The 21502-nt window shown below is 32.4% G+C and overlaps 1 protein-coding gene across 1 annotated transcript in view; it reads left to right on the top strand.

Annotated features, from left to right (window-relative positions):
- LOC127714227 (serine/threonine-protein phosphatase 6 regulatory ankyrin repeat subunit B-like) overlaps positions 1 to 20325 on the top strand; it is a 32147-nt gene extending 11822 nt beyond the window's left edge. The window contains exons 2-7 of the mRNA XM_052220264.1: positions 2773 to 3469; positions 6001 to 6091; positions 10722 to 10799; positions 11340 to 11606; positions 12185 to 12271; positions 14979 to 20325. Of these exons, the coding sequence (XP_052076224.1) occupies positions 16131 to 19250 (3120 nt within the window). The 5' untranslated portion in view covers positions 2773 to 3469; positions 6001 to 6091; positions 10722 to 10799; ... (1 more) ...; positions 12185 to 12271; positions 14979 to 16130 and the 3' untranslated portion in view covers positions 19251 to 20325. The remainder of the gene's footprint in view (positions 1 to 2772; positions 3470 to 6000; positions 6092 to 10721; positions 10800 to 11339; positions 11607 to 12184; positions 12272 to 14978) is intronic.
- The last annotated feature ends 1177 nt before the right edge of the window (positions 20326 to 21502 follow it).

Below are 21502 nucleotides of genomic sequence, written 5' to 3'. Positions count from 1 at the left end.
ACAGAAGCATCCTTTGATATTGACATAGAAGATATGATTTAATATCTGAGTCGACCGAAAAGGAAATACATAGAAAAACTTCGGCAATCCAATAAATATAAATATTACAATTAGTGACAATTTAAAAGCATATGATTTTATAGATTTGCATATAGAAAAATTATTTAAATCTCATTCGTTAATAAGCATTATTGTGTTATCGTGTGTTCAAAATGAGTACTAATCACTTCATCAATGAATGGATCTAAAGCACTAGTGTAATTAATCCCGCCGGGTATAAAATAACTAGTGCAATCATTCCGGTACAAAATCACTAGCGTAATCATTCCTGGTTCAAAAACACTAGTGTGAACATTCCTTGGATGGAAACTCTCCACTTTTTACATAAATCAGCTATGCAATTTTTAAATACACTAAAAACTATTAAGCCACATTTTATATATATTTCCCTTCAAAAAAAAAACATTTTAGAACCTTATAATGACTGGTGGATGTTTTACACTGGACCCGGATAGAAAACCCTAGTGATTTTTTGTTGGTGGATAAAAATCACTTGGGATTTTCTTCCTCCGGATAAAGTACACTGGCGGAATCAAACCACTGTTACATTAGTGCTAAGCTATTCGTTGATAGGATACGGATGTAATTAACTGTATGTCTTTGGATTTCAAATACAATCTGCAATAATCTAAAAGATATAATCTGAACATCTATCCTAGTACAAGATAACTTACATTAGCACAAAGATAGAATTTAGCGTCTGCTGTCAGGGACATTTTATAGTTTTGCGGAGGGAAACCAACATTACGTATTATAATGTTGATATGTCAGTTCGTCCCAAGGGTAATCGTCCTATGCTGAAATTTTCTGCTTTTCCTTATAAACCTGACTACAGTTATTTTTGGGACCATACAATTTTCACTTATGCACACAAAAATAATGCAAAGAGAAACTGTAGAAGATTATACAGAAAAAAAGAATTTTGTCAAAAAAAAATTTCCTTTTTTCGAAGGTCTGTAAGCCAAAAATGTTGGAAGATAATTGTAAATTCCAAATGATTAAATTCAATAAAAGTTTGTGATTTGGAAAGTTTATGAATAATTGTTTCAGAAATTTTGTGCAGGAATTAAACAAAATAGTTTTTTTTCTGGGAAAGTTTTAAAAATTAATGTGTTATTTGAGCTGGCCAGAATTTTTGACTTATTGATTAATTTTAAACAATTTATTTACATTTAGGATACACATTTTACAATGAAATTTCATAATTACTTTGAAATATGTTACGACTACGGATTTTAACAGTCATGGGTATTCCTAATGAGGACATGTGCAAAAAACACAATAGTATACATTTTTTTCTATGTCTACTAGTGTTTTTGGCTGGTTTGTTTTAGCGTGCCAATAAACTGGTCATTTAAATATACCCTATACATAAACTTTAAAGGTGAATTTTAACAAGACTTTGGCAGATGATGCATGGACCCATACCCTTTCAATGTTGTAAATATAAAACGAGAGGACAATTTTGGGATTACCAAGGCCTACCCTTTTAATTAGTGTATATAATTGACCGATGTTGACCCCAATTTCGCAATTCTAAAGGTGTTTCTATATAGTCATCAACATTGGGCAAAACATCTTTATCGGGATTAAAAAACAATTTTTGAACTAGAGAATGAATCGATCTGGTTAAAATGAGGATTATTTTATTTTTCAAATATCATCAATTCAATTAATTGTTTCATTATTATAACTGGTTTGATAATGAAGGAAAAAGTTCATTACAATTTCTTTGATCTGTAGTTTTTTTTTACATCACCCTAGTTCTATTATTAAAGTGTGAACACTTATACGGAACTTGGTTAGTAGTTGAAATTTTGCATATTCTTAAGTTGTCTTCTAATATAGTTTCACTTAAGTTTACCATTAAGATGGATATTTGCACTGTTGTCTATGTTAAGAGATTACCTAGTATTATATTTTCAGCTTGATCTTTTACATATTGTTTATATTTTTGTTTGTCAAAATCTACATATTTATATAAATCAAGTTCTAATTCAAGAAAATATTTCAGTAGTAAAAATATACTTTCAACATAAATAGACTTATTTATTTATATTAAAAGTTTTATTAACGATGGGATTCATAGATTCGTTATTTCATGCAGATTTGCATCATTCATGAATTGCAAATACGGCTTTCCTGTGGTAACAAGTCCGGCGTTTACAGTTAGGTCAGCATACCTAATATTTTCTATTAAGTCTTATATTTACTTTGTTCTACATTGTTGATTTTTTCTGTTTAAGACCCGATCTTTATGACAAGAATGCAGCATCAATCTATTTATTTCATATGATATTTATGCTCAAGTTTTCAAAGACTATTTCCCACCATGTTTACTTTCTGTAGTATGAAATCAAAGATTTACAGATAAGTGATTTCTCAATGGTTGTCGCAGGTTAAACACAATTCAAGGAAGAAAATATTATATCATATGAAGTGTTAATGATTAACATTGATAAACGAAGTGCATTCTATTGAGGTTATTCCACTTGCAATTTTTAAAGCTGTTCATCTTAAAATTTAAAGTATATGCATATACTGAACAAAATCAGAAATGTTCACCATTAAATATTCGATTTAGTAAACAATATGCTTTTGACGAAGACACGGAAAGCCTATTCAAAATTCAAGATGACTTCTTAAAGTGTGTTTTCTAAAATTTAGACCTCGTTAAACAATGATTTTAAAAATGTGTTTATATTTGTTTAGAAATGAAGAGATGGCACAGGAAGAGCGAGAAAATTTTTATCGTCACTCCACACTTATCGTAGATGATACAAATGAAGTTTTCCTGGGATTAGTTGATCTCCATTTAACGAATGAAAGCCTCAGCCTGATCAAGTTCATCGAAAATAACCAGCATGCAATTTATCATCTATGTTATAACAACGTTACATGCTGTTTATGTCCACCTAAGGCAAAAAAACCCGTAGGTTCTCCACCCAGTAGAATTCTACATCCCTCGCAATTAGATATACTTTTCGATAAATATAAAAAACATCCAAATCACAACCCTCATAATCGGGCAAAGCATTGCTGCTGCCCCGTTAATACTAAATTAAAACGGGATGAGCTAGACCTAACACTAGCAAGATGTTTATTAGTAAATTTCTCTAATGTTGTACCTGATCATTCACAAGAAAGAAAATCACTGGAAAAATTAATCAAGTTCAGAAACAACACGTACGGTCATGCAACTAAAGGAACAGTTTCAAATAAAGAGTACTATGATAATAGGAAAGAAATTGAAGCATGTATCATGGTACTCGCTAAAACGTGTGGGAAAGAAGAGGAATTCAGGCAAAAATTGAAAGATGCTAAAGTCAGAACTTTAGACGAAACAATATGTAGACAGCTTCAAACATCACTTCTGCTTTCTGCCCAAAGAGAGGAAGAATTGAAGACGGTAATATTTTAACTAATTAATACTATTTGTTTAATACAAAGACAAACATACATACACACACACACACATACATATGTGTTGCCCTATTTTTTTCTTTCTATTAGGTAAATTAGTGTATTTGACGAAATATTTCCGATTTTTCTGTGTACCAATTGAAAAAAAAAATGAAAATAAAATTCTATAAAGACAATATTCAAATATCACTACAATGTTAAATTGATTACATTAAATATTAATTTTATAAGAAGGGCCAATAAATTTTCATGGGTCATATCTAAAGTCACGAGCCCCACAAACATCATCACCGTACGATCATCGAAGATTGGACCAAAAGAAAATCACCGCCCATCATAGGAAAATTAACAAAAGGGAAAATGGCCTTTTTTGTTCTAAATTTTTATATAGAGTTTTCCATTAATATAAAATTATGAAGAAAAAGAAAAGGACAACTGTTGCTGTTCATCGTAAAGTCAATCTCCAGGTGTAAAAGAGGAGATGTGACAAGAGCCCCTGAAATTGCTAAAATATGATACTTATTCAAGCCTTTCAAAATAAAGTAAATTTTATTAATAAATGAACAGGTTAAGTTAATCTGGGCATTTTATTGCAAAAAGGTCACTTGTGATGTCACTATGAAGTCATAAACATATCGAAATTTACGTATTTGACCTAAAATGGCAATTTCACGCATATATATGAGCAACAACTTCACCCTCATTAACAACTTTGCAAAGTACATTTGACAAGATATCAAAATAAGACATGTTGGTAGTTTTTTTGCTGTTTTGCACTATATGTAAGAAGTAAAGTTAAAAAGTATAAATACTGATGCCCGACAGACTATATAGCTAATGCCTGGTGAACATCTGCATGTTGTTATTTGGTAGACTTATAATACTTTTTGATTACCAAATTCAAATGGCCGAAAAGTTGGCCTGATCATACCTCTTCCTTTCTTATGCATGGTATAGTTATACTACACAATTTTAAACTGTAAACTCTTTTGTATTGTGAACAGTAACTCTTTGTTGACAATTCAAGTGTTTTTATCGGTTGATACTGTTAGATTATCAATCCATGAGATTACTATCGACTAAGTAGTTAATGCTTCATTATTGGCATTAATTAGATATTACTTTTCTATTTCATAAAATTATACTAATTATATATCTACAGTTGTAACTCCCTTATATAAAGTTCGTCTTGGGCTATTTGACTGTTCTTTTTACGTTTGTTGGTTGGGATGCTCTGAAACCTTTAATATTTTTCCCTTTCAAAATATTTCGCCCCGAGCTGACTTAATATTCTAGACAAAAGGAGTTTGTCACGGAATCATATTTTCTAGAATAAACGAACTCTCCCACATTTAATATAACTTATAGATTTTGGCCAAATATTTGATAGAACATTAAATGAAAAACGGACGGCTACGGATTATAACAACTAGAACTTATCCTGGGTTTCCTGTCAGTGACTGTTCAAGCAAAATGTTATAGAAAAAAATGAAAACAACACTTTCTGGATTCACGTACATCCGGAACGCTCAAAGCCAATAATTGGAAGTCAATAATGTTTTAGAACAGAAACAGTTGAAGTGCTATATGACCAAAAAGAAAAGAAAAAAAATAATACTAAAATACAACTAAGATCAACTTTGCCTGAGGGAGTTGAAACCTTAGGTTTTGTTTCTATATAATTTATAAATTTATAAACGGACAATTTAAGAAAGATTTGTTATAAATCATGTCAGTTCCGAAGTATAGATTACTGAGCTTATGATACCCTCGGGGACTGATAATTTTCATGCGTCCGAAGCGCTTTTCTGGATTTACCTTCATCAGGAACGCTCAAAGCCGAATATTTGAAAGAAAAATATGTAAAAGAACCAAAAACAGTTGAAGAGCTATATGACCAAAAAGGACTAAAAATAATAGCCAAATCCATCTTAGGTCGACCTTACCTGAAGAGTGAAACCTTAGTTTCTAAATAATTCGTAACTTTATATACGGACAATTTAAGAAAGGCTTGTTATAAATCAGGTCAGCACCGAAGTACTGACTACTGAGCTGATGATATCCTCTGGGACTGATGGTCCACATGCAGCGATATTGATTCAGTGCAGTAAAAAATGAAAACAACTTTTTATAAATTGTATGCGTCCAAAGCGCTTTTCCGGATTTCATCAGGAACGCTCAGAGCCAAATATTTGAAAGGGATGGAGTTATAGCGAGTGTATTTCTATGGAAAAGGTGGTTCCAGACTTTTAACCCCGATATTCACCTAGCAGATTTAAAAAAATGGATGAAAGGGAACACTAGTTTCAACCTCTAGATACCCTGAACATCTGCAACAAGTACTGTTTTTACAACAACAAAAATTATACCCCTAACGAGCAAACATTCCATTAAACAGTCCATTTTGTTCTATTATGTACTTGTTCACACAACGTTGATAAATATTCCTCTCAACCTCAAAACATTTCTTTCATTTCATGCATCTATCAAGTGTATTAACAAACTATTTCGTTTTAGGACATCCCGGCTGTGATAGAAACTGCTGTAGGAACTGCTGTTGAAGCTGCTTTTGTGAAGTTTCAAGGAAAATATGAAAGCTCCCAAGCAGGTAACCTTTAAGTCTTTATAATGTTAAAATTATTTTTTTTAAATATGCTATTTTATAAACATTTGGGTAAAACTTTCCACAAATGTAATGATTCCCATCACCAACATACATACTAAAACCTCAAGACTTGACACCGTTTTTATAAAGTCGTAAATACTAATTGCCTATTAACTAAAAGTATATATTTTTTTAACTAACGGTGTTTTGGGATTTTTTTAGCTACGTTCTATGACATACTTAGCAAGGGTCCCTTCTCAAAAGTCATAGGCATCTTTTTGAATACTGTATTACAATATTCATGTCTTTTCAAAATCTGCACATGTTTCTTAATAGCTCTGTTAAGATTGATAACCATTGGGTTATATACAGTTACCAGTGTAAGAGGAATTTCCCTTTTTTCTAAAATTATCTGACAGAGTACTGCATCTTTTAACCTTGTGTTTCACATCTTTTATGTCTTTCGCAGTTTGTAACTTATCATGACCTCTATCTATGAGTTTATTCTCCAAAGTCATAAGATGTTTGTTGAGATCAGTTTTGTTGCGATTATTTCTTATGTGACGAATTGTTTCACCTGTTATAATACTTTTAAAAGTATGTCTAGGGTGTGGACTAGTAATTGGGAGATACAGATATGTTTCAGTAGGTTTGACATGTAACCTGATGTCTAGGACACCACTTGATTTAAACCGTTCCCCTGTGTACACCTCGGTATCTAAATACGTCACTTCTATATTGAAGAAATCATACGTACACTTAAGTAGAGAGTCAATACTATTTGCAATTTCAAAGAACTCATCAATTCGTGATTTATTGCACTCTGTAACCATGAATCATCACGATATTGGCAAATCATACTTATGCTGTTTTTAAATTGAAATCTGTCTAAAATTTTTGTAAGTATTGTTGACCGATGCAGATCGGTCACAGTGGGTGATAATATTCCACCTTGAGGCGCCCCTATAACTTGTTTATAAAAGGTCCCATTAAATTGGAACTCATTGTTTTCCAATATAATTTTTGCAAAAGATAGTAGATCTAATTTGTTTGGTACTTTAAACTTATACTTTGTTCGATCTATCTGATCTAAGAAATACTTGGTAGTATTTAGTAAATTGTCAATGTTCATGTTTGTATACACTGAGGTTACATCATAGGCAATTAGTGTACAGTTATGCACACATGCCTTTGGCACTATTGATAAAATCTTTTGTGTCTTGAATGTAAAATTCTAGTTTCTTCAATAAAGGTTTTAATATTTAGTCTAAAAACTTTTCGATTCTTCTAGTCAGAGAATTGCATTTATTGATTATCGGTCTGAAAGGGATAGCTACTTCACCTTTATTTATCCCATCTGATTTGATCGTTTTTAATGTATCTTGCCCAATTTTGTGTATTTTATGAAGAAAGTACATGAATCCATGTTTAGGATCATTGCAATCACTTAAGAATTTATAAGTGTGCTCATCAATTTCTTTATTTGCAAATAGATTATTTACAATCTTTGAAATATTAACAGTATGAGTAGAGTTAGATGACAGTTAACAGAAGGAGTGGCAGCAGTACACAAATAACTATTATCCAATTTTTTTCAGAAACGATAAAACACAGGGTAACAAAATGATTTATTATTTCCATTGAAAAAACAAGCACATAAAATTCCAATATCATAAAAATCTAAGCGAGATGATGCACACACATCTGACACCTGACATATCCAACTAACAGTAGCCCTGTTTGATTTGTTTCATTTTCAAAAAACTTCAGTAAGATAAGTCCTACGCTACGATATGTTATTCACCTTAAGGGTGTATGAAATTTTTTAAAGTTTCCTGTGTTTGTCTTTGGGTTTAAATCCACTGATAAAAGTTTGTTTCCTCGGTAGATTTTCTCTATATTTTGCCAGTTTAGTGGCATATTCCTCTTTAACTTCACTTGCTGTCTTAAAGAACTTGTTTCTTTCTTCAAATATTTCATCTTTAAGTAAATGTTCATCCACCTCTTGAACAATCTCATTCATCTCTTTGCCAACATCAGTTATTGCTTTTGCAGTGAAAGTAGAAGGTGAGATAAGAACCTCCGTTTTGATTCAGCTCCCGGACTTTTTCTTTCACAGCATCTTTTGAACTATGTTGCAACACTCTTGGTGCAAAGTTCACACTTATATTAAGGTATGGCGGCAAGGCTTGAGGTTTTAGTATGTATGTTGGTGATGGGAATCATTGCATTTGTGGAAAGTTTTACCCAAATGTTTATAAATTTAATTGAAAAACAATTGCTTCCATTTGAGATTGTTACGCCAAAGTATGATGGGTTAAAACTAATGTGCAATATTGAGGCAGACCTCTGAAATGTTTCATTGAGGTACAATATTACTCGTTTTTTTTAATGAAGAAATGAAAATTTGATGCATACGTTAGTGAGAAGGCAAACCATCAACACAATGAAACCGAAAGAAGATATTTTAAAATCATCATTCGGTCCTCAGTGATACAGAAATAATAAAACACTATGTGACAAACTCGAAATCTAAGCAAGTTATGAAAAAATTCAAAAGAGACTTCCAAATATCTATCACCTGCAGCTCTTTTTCATTTCAAAATAAACTATATAAGACGAATTATTACAAAACTCTAACGTGCACTCTAGAAAAAAATTGCACAAAACGACAGGGCTCCAGATGCATTGTAAGCTGGTCATGGGCGTGATTGTTTTCTTGGGATGACATAGAATTCTATTAAAATTCTTCAATCCAAGATTTTAAATTGAATGTCAATCCTGAAAAATCTGTAAGGTCATATAAAGTACAATATATGTAAAAATGATATAATCCTTTTTTTAGCATCATTGTTGATGACAACACACAGCAAAAGTTATGAATATAGAATATTTGGTCTCTACTTTTATTAAAAAAATTAATTTTCCCTTAAAAAGGAGATTTGTTATGATTGCCAGGTATCACTATAATTCTAAATTCTTGTTTTAATTGCACGCATAAGCTTTAGTTCTCAGTGTCATGTTCACAAAAGATGACTCCCTACGCCTTTAGCCAATGAGACAACCGACATTTATATATTGTATTATGTTAGGTAGACACAAGGAGAATGACTGCACGGCTCGGATAATTAACACATGCGTCAGAGTAGGGATACATATGTATTTTGTGTGTACCCTATGTGCTAGAAAGTTAAAATACTACTTATCGAATCGGTATGTCGGTGTGGTACAAAACAGGGTACATTCATATCGGAACAACTTGTTATCGTCATGAACAGGCATATCATATTTGCCGCTGGACGTTTAGTAACCATAAATAAATCAATATATATATATATATAATCTCATAAACATAGAGAGCATGTTGAAGTGGTTTTCGTTGGTTATTTCTATCATCATTGGTTTTTCTTTGAATGTTATCAACTTAAATCAGGCTCGTAGATGTATGTGCTGTATTGTATCACATTTGCTGATTAGGTTATGGGTTTTAAATAGTTTTGACTTCCGCTTGTGGTAACCTGACATCATTGATACATCATTGTACTTTGACATTTCGATGGATAGATGTCGCATTGGCTATCATTTCACATTTCCTCTTTTATATTATTATTATTTTGTCCTTTTCCCGATTTTGAAATATTGAGGGTGAATTTTGCATGGCGGGTGATGCATGCGTAGCAGGAGACGCTTACCCTGTCGAAGCACCTGTTCTCGCTCCTTTTTGATTGCACGAATTAAGAAAGAAGCGAGACCGGGTGCGTCTACGGGATATACATCAGGACGTTGTCGTTCTCTTTTGAATAGATACACGTTTTGTCATGCCAGCACCTTTAATAGTTAACTATTGGTATGTTTCTTGCTCATTGTAAAAGGCTTTACCTTTAGTTGTTTACATGATCATGCTTTGGTGTCTTGTGGATAGTTGTCTGATGGGCAATCATACCATATAGTTTATTTTTATAACAATGTAATAGTTCTGACCCTATCATAAACAGCTACACAATATTACTAGTTTATGGAAAAATTGGATGTCTTCTACATGTTCGTATTTTTAGAAACGAAAGCATCAATTTAGAATAACATTTTTACGTCTATGAGATGCAACTTAAACATAATAAGCAGACGAAAATATAAAGTATAAAAATATATAAAATATTCATCCGATTTCCATGAGTGTATTTCGTACTAGGTTAACATCATTTCTTTTTTTTCTATAATTTACACTTTCTATACAGGTAACAATACCCGAACATTGCAGTTAATAATAAAAGACCCTGGGATAAAAAATGCGAAAGAAATCAAACGAGAAAACTTTTGTATTTAAGTCAATATCGTTTAACAGAAAACAATTATTACAGATGGCAACCAACGACATCCAGTGGACTGTATTCTCCTGACTTGAAACAGGCACATAAAAGAATGGGCAGGGGTAACATGCTTTGCGTTAACCACCCTCTCGATGACCTGTTATGTTTATTGAGGTGCAACATCACACCATTAGGTCAAACAGTGAAATCAGTTGAAAAGATTCTTAATCATTAAATATGTACTAAGCACACAGAGAAAAGAAATTAATGGCAGCTTAAATAGAAGATGAAATCATTTTTAATTAAGATTATCAATTTTGTTGTAGATACCAAAGAGTCACATACAAGAAATGAACGAAGCCCAAGCAAAGAATGTGCGGACTACAGTTTTACAGAGGAACATGGTATTAATAACATGCAAATTTTAATCCTTTTTAACAATTGTACGTCATGAAAAGTGTTGTTTTTCTGAGTTATAATGAATAAATAGTACATTTTTGATGATTTTAAACCCATGCTATTTACAGGAGTTCAAACTATAATAGTCGTGTATTATTTCAATTTACTATTTGAATTGTAGATATGATGTCAGGAATTGTTCCCTGATTTACAGGTTTGATGATCTGTTCATATTTTATAGTGCATTTTATTAAAATTAACAGTAATATAATTGTTATTTTACGGATCTGATGTATAAATGTATGTTTGCTAGAACTTTGAATCACTATCTAAGCGTAAATTTGTACTTTATTTATTTTGTCGGTGAGTCTACCAAGTTTACACATTAATACACCTCTTCAAAATAAACTTTATCAAAATGCTATTTTTCCTTTTGTGTATGTTTCAAAGACTTCTGTGACACTCAATGCTTGGCGTATGTGATTATAGTATTAATCTTTTCATATGGACTTACTAGAATCGATCTGCTTGGAACTCTTTTGTAGACATTCTTCCTGATCGTTTTTTGCACTCTCTTGCGTGTGAGTTGAGTGTAAATTGGAAAGACACTGCCTTTGAACTAAACTTCAACAAAAATGAAATAGACGAAATAAAGGAAGATAATGCATGGAGTACTGTAGATCAAGCAACCACTATGCTTATCAAATGGAAAAGACGTAGAGGAATACAACCAGAAATGATCGATGAAATATGCAATGCTTTGACAGAGTGTGGAAGAAAAGACTTGTGTGATACATTACAGAAAAAGCTAGGTGATTATACGTATATGATATTTGTATATTATCAAGCGCTAATCCGTTCTTGAAAAATAATTTAACAACACTTTCTTCGAGGCCTCATTCTAACAAAACAAAACTTAAAAATAATTTAAAATATTTACAGAACTCTTGATTGATTGATTGATTAATTGTTCTTAGCTAAACAGTCAGTTGCATAGAACGGTTAGTAATGCAGAATGGTAACAAACCGTTAATGTTGAAGTAACTCGACAATTTGAGAAAAATCTTCTCAAAACACACAGTTGAATGACAATCCTTTTAATTCTAATTATTTATTTATATTGGAGTTAACGTCTCTAATATATAATATGAATTAAAACCAATCATCTTATATATTAATTTCACACACAAATATTTTACAAAATGCTTTCTAAAATTGAAGGAAAACCCAAACAAATTAGAGTGCATTTAAAACATTTTTTGGTTTCCGAAATTTGAATTAAAAAATATGAATATTACATACTGAATTACATGCTAGGGATTCAGAAAAGCAATCATTTTGGTATTTTTATATTGGGAATTTCATGTTCATTCTTATTTCCCTTTAATAGGTATTTATAAATCCGAAAAAGTAAACGAGGAATCTTCACCAACCTGTATGCAAGCCACTGGTATTTCAAGACAGATTTCTTATCGAGGTTTGTTAAATTAAAGAAAATATGTTCGTGTTGCTCTTGCTTTAGTTTTCAGTGTTGTACTTTGTGCTTTTTAATTTTTTAATGTCTGTGATATTTCATCCGGTAGCAGTCTTGTCTATCTTCCGTCCTGCAAATTGTGTTTCTATTTCAAAATTTTACAATTGATAACGTTTTAGAGCTTCATAATTTATATGATCGATGGTTTACGCATTTGTTGTTGTGTTAGAGTTAAATAAGATTCAATTACCAATCCGCTTGATCACTTGATATAACTATAACCACAAATAACACGTACTCCAAATGACATCTAGATATTTTATAGGAGTGACATGACGGATGTCACTAGTGGAGCAGGATCTGCCAATTGACATCTAATTGGTTGACCATTTTGAAATATCTGTTTCACAGATCACGACTGATATGTTCCAATTGTTGAAATACAATCCCGTTCTCTTTCCATCGGATGTGACCTACCGAATTAGACTGATCACCGAGTTTTGTACTTACATGATCAACACGACTGGGGTCTGCTTAGGAAGCAATCCACAGTTAGGAAATACAATTAAAATTGAACTACAAAATGTTTAATCATCTTCTGTTCCTGGCTTTCTAATACATTAAGCCAACTTTTTTGTCATACATGTGCATATGTATGTAATCAGTATCTTCCATAGAATATTGCAAAAAGGGGGCATATAAATGTTAAATATCCCCCACCCCTCAAATTTGGATCAAACTGGAACTTCAATCCCTTTGAGTGATACCTTTTCTGGAACTATTTATATTAATGTACCAAATGATCAAATACAAATTTGGTGCCTTTCGCCTCATTATTTTCGTAAAATTGAATCGCACAAAGTTAGAAAAAATACATTACAATAATTTCTGAACCAATGTCTTCTATAGATATGAAAATACGGACTGTCATACAGAAATCAGTCCATAATTCATACATTACACAATCTTGATGTTCATATTTTTCATATGAAGGCTATATAAATCTTCAGCTATCAATTGAAATGAATTTTATTGCACACTAGTTTTCCTATTTGAAAAATCCATTGGGGCCAAAACTGTGCAGTGCTACCTCACCCTTACAGAGCACCTGAGATTACCCCCGATTTTTGGTGGAATTTGTGTCACTCAGTCTTTAGTTTTCTATGTTGTGTTTTGTGTACAGTTTTTTTGTCTTTTCGTCGTTTTTCGTCTTTTGCCATGGTATTGTCAGTTTGTTTTCGACTTCTGAGTTCGAATATCCCTTTGGTATCTTTCCCCTCTCTTCAACGGATGTTATCATGATTTAGTAGACTGTAGTTGAGCAGTTATATCAGCAATGACTACACATATCCCCCATTTGACGAGCCACAATTAAATATTGATGTTCCTGTTTACGACATAAAAATAATTAATTTAAGGTAACCATAAGACATCATAGACTGAGACTTAAAACCGGATGTTTTCTTGGTTTGTACATCACGGCGAATGCCAGTAGAAGACCCCCTCCAAAGAACCTAATTTCAGCTCAGGGTTTTGATTTGGATCGTTTTGTTCAATCTTTATTTTTTATGTTGTGTAGTATTTGATGGAATGTAATTGTCTTTTTCTCCTTTTTGACCATTTTGTATATGTCTTTCCTCGAATTTTTATACAACTGCACGAATATATAATAATGAGCCAGTCTGTCTGTCTGTCTTGACCGACTGGTGTTTCCGTTGTTTGGTTTACTTCAAAGTTTGTAAAACAATTGATCATGATATGCAAACATGCCGTACGGTGGCCTACTATTGCTTGTTACCACTTCATTTTGATTCTGGTGGATAGTTGTCTCATTAATTGGCCATCATACCATACCTCCTTATCTTTATAATGACCATCTAATGGATATTTGTTTCAGTTTAGTTGATTCAGGATTATTTCTCTTTCCTCTCAGAAATGATGATCCTTTTTAGAACCGACCTTGTCATCGTAACTCATCCTACATTGTTTATTGTATTTACATTAAACTTATAACACTGTTTGATCCTATGTGCATGTGGTTAGAATGTTCCCGTCAAATGAGTATATATTTTTTTTATAGTTATACCCTTTCAACTTAAATTTTGTTATCCTGTACAACACAGAGTTTGTCATCGCAACTCTTTTCTTTATAGTATCTACGCTTAATTCAATATACTTCTTTTAGATGCTAATTACAGAATTGCATAAGGGTAGGACGAATTGTTGGCCTTGTCCAGCACCTACCTTATCATCTATTCTCCTCCTATGGAAGTTGGAAAATGACTAAATCCTAGATGATATACAGATGTGCATGTGGCCTAGAAATTCCGAAAATGTTGACCCTGCCCAGCTCTAACCTTGTATTCGCACCTCCTCCAGATGGTTTGTTATATTTATACGAATCCGAATATATTGTTAAATTCTGATATGCAACTATGCATATATGCATATATGTTGAATGTAAATACATCTCAGACATCAAATAAAACACTAGACAAAAATCTAAATTTATGTTAACAGCTTCGTTCTTTCCCTTTTTTATGTCAGAAGAATACTTAAACGTCAATCCAGGATGCGGGGCTGACCAGCTTGACAGCTTGAGTTTTTATTGTATGTTTTTACTTTTTAACTTCGTGCACTAAGCATGTCAGAAAAGTAGTGTGGAAGGTTCTTTTATAATCTTGTATACTGAAATTTATTTAAATTCTAGATGAGGAACTGGAAGAGCTTGAGACTATTGAAAGCCATTTTATTGAAACCAGTGCTTTTAAGGAAGTCAAGAAGGTTTTAATGGATAAGAAAATGGTACTTATAACAGGTGACAATGGATCGGGCAAGACAAGTCTCGGATATCATTTATATTGTGATTTAATAGATAACAAAACCATGGATAAAGATAACATTTGTAAGAATATGACTGAATTCTTAATTGAATATGATCTTGAAGAAACACAAGTGTTATTTTTAGATGATTTATTCGGGACTCTAGACGTTGATAAAACCGAGTTCAACAAATGGTCAGAACTAATGGAACGGATGTCCGAAGAACGCAAAAAGGAAAATGATGCTGGATGTGTAACATACATGATTTTCTGTTCAAGAAGCAGCTTAATTGAAATAATTAAACAAAAAGAACAAGTTGCTTGTATAGATCAAAGTTATTTGGTAGACATTTCTTCTATCACAAAAAGGTTATCAGTTTTAGAAAAGAAAAATGTATTCACACGAATTTGGTCAAAATATCACAATAAAGAGTCAGATAAACTTTCCTTCATCAACAACTTCCAATTTCCCGAAACAAAAGATTTCGACTTTTGGTTCTGTGCTGAAGTAATGGCAAGATGCTCTTACGGAGAACAATTCTGGAAAGATCCTGTAAACTTTTTGCTAAATAAATTGAAAAATGAAATTGATAGCAATACTATTTCATCCGAGCTTTGCAGAAAATTAATTTCAAGTTATTCCAAAGAAAATAACGAGCATTGTTCAGAATCACACACACTTGGTTGCAGGTTTTTAAAGGATGAATTAGAACTTTGTAAACAACATCCAGAATTTTTTAAGGTAATTTCTCCTAACCAAATCGAGTTTCAGCACACATTGATGAAAGACAAAATTGAGCTTTACCTAGCTGGAAAAGGTGATATGGTAAATGCAATAAGAAATTTGCCACTTCAACATCTAATGACGGCTGTTTTACCGAAAAAAAGGTCGTCGTTCGTTAAAAGGAAAAGAGATCAAATTTCGTTTGAAAGATGAACATATATGTCATTTAATACAAAGACTAATAACAGAGGTTTTAAATGGCAATGTTAAAGATGTATCATCACATGATGTTTGGAATACCGACGCATGGGTTACTATGTTAGACGATATTTTGAAGAAGGAATCATCCGACAAGATACACAAATTGTTGACGATTGAAGATAGAAATGAAGGTAAACATTTTCTTTACTGGAGCGCCCTGAAACATAAACGGCGGCTGTGTGAGAAACTTCTACGGTATATTGAAAGTTGCAAAACGTTAGAAAATAAAGAGGTTTTGCTTTCTGTGGTCCTTGTTGGTGCATGTACAATACAAAAGAACGTTTCAATCGTCAGGGAACTAATTAAATTTGGTGCCGACGTCAATTTTTGCAATGCTTGTCGATTAGAAAACATCATGCGAAATGATGAAATAGGTATTGAAAAATCAATAGACGAACAGCATATGTGTCCACTCGATGTAGCTATGAGTTATGGAAACATTTCTCACGTAGAAAATCTGCTGAATCGTGGAGCTACTATATCCCATTGCTCCTGGAGACAATGGGAAATAATTCATAAAGCATTTGCCCTTGATGATATGTATGTTAAACAACCAGTATTTCTTGAAGCTTTTTTGGATGTTTTTTCAAAGTACAATGCGAATAAACAAAATGAATCTTCCAGTGTAGAGAAATCCGGATTGTATGTCCTTTTCAATGAAATCAACGATTCGTGCGATGATTTAAACGACATATTCCTAACATTTGCCAAGTACAGTGTATTAAGTACTACGTTGTTGAATGCATTTCTTGAATGCAAAGTGGATGCAAATGTGACCAACCGAGACAAAAAGAACGCCTTGCATTTACTTGTGGACCATTCTGGGCGTGATATATCTGAAAAATGTAAAGTAATAGAGTTACTGTTACTGAATGGATGCGATGCTAACATGAAAGGTAAACAACGACATACCCCACTGTCTGTAGCCATACGAAAACAGTATAAAAATCCACAGATACTACAGTCTCTGTTGAAAGGGAATTCCGATGTAAATATCAAAGTAGGAGAAGGAAAGTCTTTGTTACATGTTTGCATAGAAACAAAAATGCCGCCAAATGATGCGATAAATATCATAAAATTATTGAAAGACCAGAAGTGTGATCCATTTTTGGTCGACAAAAAAGGTCATAGCGTAATCGAAATCCTATTTCAACAGGAAGAAATTAACATCGAAATTCTGAGTGAACTTTGCTATTATCCTCTTCATACTTGTCTTAAATACAGCAAAATTACAGAAGAAAGAAAAATTGAAATTATCAGATATTTACATGACAGAGGAATGGACATAGATTGTTGTGACGAAACAAAACAAACACCTTTATCGACCGCAATTACTTCATGTTGTAGTCAGTCAGTAATCCAATGCTTTCTGCAGCTAGGAGCTTCACTTAATCGTAAGTTTCAGAATGATCACTCTATTTTGCAGTTATTTCTGAGGTTTCATCCTGACATAGACGATTTGACAATTAAAGAGTTTGCTAAGCAAGATATACATTTACAGTCGGGAAATTTCATGGTTATCATTGCGGACATTTTTAAGAGCAGCAAAAATTATCATTTCTTATTGGAAATTATTTTGGATCAATTTTCGTCAGAATCAGCATCCTTTAAATCATTCTTAGATGAAGAAAATAGAACATTTCTGCATCTGACCGTAATGTCAGTATTAACGGATAGGGAATGTAAAGAGGTTTCTGAAATGTTCATCAACAATGGAGTTGATGTTAATCAAAGGGAAAAAAGTCAAAGATATGCTCTTGATTTGGCAATACGAAACGAGAAAGTCAGAAGAACGAGCACTATTTTATTACTATTAGAGCATTCCAAGTTGAAAGAGTTTAATACAAAAACATTCCTGTTAGATATTTTTCACAGTGGACAAATTTGTATCGAAATTTTATCAAGTGCAATTGACAAAAAAATTATAAACAAATCCAAAGCACCAAAAACTAAAATATTGCACATTCTAGCAGAAAAGGGATTAGACAACTTTTATAAGAACTTTCCAATTACCGGTCACACGTCTTGTCCCATTTCTACAGAGTCAAATCTTGGACTTCCACATTCCCAAAGCGTTAGTTATAAAATGATAGATATGGTAGAACGTAACGAAACGTCTAACGAGTCGCAGTTTATAAAATGTTTATTGGAATGTGGTTTACAAGTAAATGAAAAAGATGACTTTGGAAGAACTCCTTTGCACAAAGCTTGTTATTGCAAAGATCAAGATATAAGTTTGATAGCCGCATTATGTGAAAATGGTGCAGATACAAATGCGAAAGATCAAGATAAAAACACACCACTGCATTCTTGTGTAGCCTCAGAATCCGAGGATCTGATTGTTTTAGCCGTTTGCGAAATTTTATTAAGATACTCGGCTAAGTTGGGAAAATGTAACAATAAGAAAAGAACGCCCTTGTTACTTGCTGTTAAACAAGAGAAAGAAAGAATAAATACTGTGGCATTACTTCTTCGCGAAAAGTCTGATATCAACGTTAAGGATAGCAAAGACGAAAGCTGTCTGCATTACTGCATAAGTAAAAGAATTCCAGATAGTGATGCGTGTAAACTTTTACAAGTTCTATTGGAAAGTAATCCAAAATTAGAACATAAGAATACTCTTGGTTTGACTCCTTTAAACCTGGCATCGACATGCAACACTTTCAGTCGAGTTTTATGCATAATTCGTCTTCTTGAAAAAGGGGCAAAAGTAAATTCTATTGATTCATACAACCGTACTCCACTTTTCAATGTTGTACGTTGTTTGCGAGGTCATGATATCCTGTTGTCGCTTGAAAGAATTGTGAGACTTGCTATTTTATTTGCGTGTCGTGCAAATCCGGGGTATGCAACTAAAAGTAACGAAACTGTAAAAGATTTTGAAACCGGAGATTCTGTAGTAAAAAGTATGATTAGAGAATATCCTGCATCAGAAGACAAACTTGTGTCGTTTGTTTATACAAAGCTTCAAGCCGTATCAAAATATTACTCTGGACATTCAAAAAATCACAGCTTTAAATTTGATTTAAAGGAGTTAAAGAAAGAAATATCCGGTGCTATTACTGAGGCAATCGGGTATTTAGGCGAAATTTGCTTTGATATTGAAGAAGACGATGTTTGTCTTAGCAGTGATTGTGTTACTAGTGCACAAGTTGCTATGGAGATTGATGAATAAACATTTGTCACGAGGCAAATTATGTTACTTAACTGTTTTTATGAGGTTATATGCTTTAGTTTATATCTGTCAACTAGTATGGGCGTAGTGTTTATTAACTTCCAGTTGGTATTTTGGCTTGAACAACTTAAACATAGTATTAATTTAAAATCTCTTCATCAATCATTTTATCAATACTGTAACAATGGAGTACTTCAAAATTACAATATATCAACTTGAAGGTTAATTTCAGGACAGTTCAAATAGTAGAACTTTGAAGAACTGTTTCGGTGAATCTAACATAGTCTATATTTTTAACCCAATTTCGAGCAAATACGACTAAATAAAAAAATAATTAGGGCAACAATGGTCTTTACTTTTTAATTGAGGTAAAAAAAATCGGCCATGAGGATACCACAGTCAACAACACATTAATTGTTACATGTTTAGTACACAGATTATGGTTATGAATCTAAGTGGACAAAATTTATATTCTAGATGAGTGTGGTATGTTAAATATTTGGCAGAACTAAATTGACCTTTCATCAATATAGATTTTAAAATGTATTGAAAAGAAACTTAAAGATCAATGTATAGAACTTTGGTATTCGAAAATGTTCAAGTGTCCTACGGCTTTGTGATATAGAATATTCAAACCTCACTTCTGTTTTGAAAAATATATTTTAAGAATTATCCCCATATCATGTACATCCTTTGTAAATAAAGATGTTGTAGTCACCGATTGCCAGTCGAGACAGGGAGACGGCACAATCTGCCAAGATGCGAAAGATTGTGTCCTCTCTGGGACCTGATGGACATCGGTTACGAATACCACTATATTATGTTATGTAGCTATAATAATAATGCTAAAAAAAATCTGCTCCCCCAATTTTGTCATGAAAATGTAAACATTTATAAATAATAATATATAACTATTTTCTTCCAATAATGTAATCATATTGAAAAAAATCTCTTTAGAACTTTCTAGTGTTTATTATTTATTTAATTCACACATGCACTACATATTTGTATATTGTTAATATGTATATGTCCTCTGTAACATTTGATTCATAAGAATAAAGTATTCATTTATCCAGAGTGTATCGTGTTCCACCCTCAAGCCAAATATCATCCAAAACGTATGTTATCGATTAAGGAAGGCTTTTTTTTCCGGAATATTTTTCTTCAGGTGTCTACCAGAGCAAAATGTTTGGCAAAACAACACAAAATAAAACATAAAAGCACTAAATTCTAAACAAAACAACAAAAAAAAAAATCTAAATTTGAATAAAAGTGAATGTAGTGTATACGTCAATGAGACAGCATTCAAATGAAACAAATAACCAAAAGGAACTCTAGAGGTCAACATCCAGTCTTCATCAATTATCATTTGCATACACAGATGTAAATCTCTAAATAAATGTGATAGAACCATTCTATAAGGTTAAGTACAGAAAACACTTAACCCAAAATTTAAGTAACTTTTAAACAATATCCTATCAAAATAAAAAATAAGGAGATGTGGTATGATTGCCAGTGGATGTAAGCAATTATAGGCAAAACATTCATCGGTTGTTTGTTCATTAAATTATTTAAAAATAATCATCAAACATAATCAAGCCAAATGTTAACTTTAAAAAGAGAGGTCCATGTAATCGTTTTCAAGTCAATGATTGAAATTAGTCCATATGTCAAAAGTTGACGTCGCGAAAAATAACATTTTACGTTTGTTACGTCATTACCTCCTCTGTGACTGTATCGTATGCCCTTAATACATGTGTAATTTAATGAACAACAAGTAGATCTTTTGACTAGACCAACTCGAACTCGTAGAAATATCACTAACACCATCAAATCGTTTACGTCAATTTTAATGTATTTACTTTACAATGGAAAAAGAACATGTAGTATATTTAAGAACGCGAACTCTTCTGCAGGGGCACACAATTCGAGGCAAAAGTTTACTTTTCTATCATCAAAAAATTTGTATGCGACAGAAACTTGTAAAGCGTTTTGGTGTACAGCGTGAAAAGATGTACGACGATGTTGCATTAAGAATACACTGCATTGTAATTTAGCACAAAAAGCGGAAATGGGAGATCCATCATTATAAAAACTAGGTTTTCTATTTCTGGCTAAAAAATGAGCACATGGACTCCATTTTTTCTTTTGCAATCGACAATGTACTGCTTCAAGAATGTTAAATGTAAAACACATTAAAACCTTATTTTAGGGCATGCCTTAAAGGCCAGTAAATTAATGAACACTGGAAA

This window comes from Mytilus californianus, unplaced genomic scaffold (assembly GCF_021869535.1).
Source record: "Mytilus californianus isolate M0D057914Y unplaced genomic scaffold, xbMytCali1.0.p SCAF_9, whole genome shotgun sequence".
NCBI lineage: Eukaryota > Metazoa > Mollusca > Bivalvia > Mytilida > Mytilidae > Mytilus > Mytilus californianus.
The sequence above is the reverse complement of the archived record's forward strand: the minus strand, read 5'-3'. Positions and strand labels throughout refer to the sequence as shown.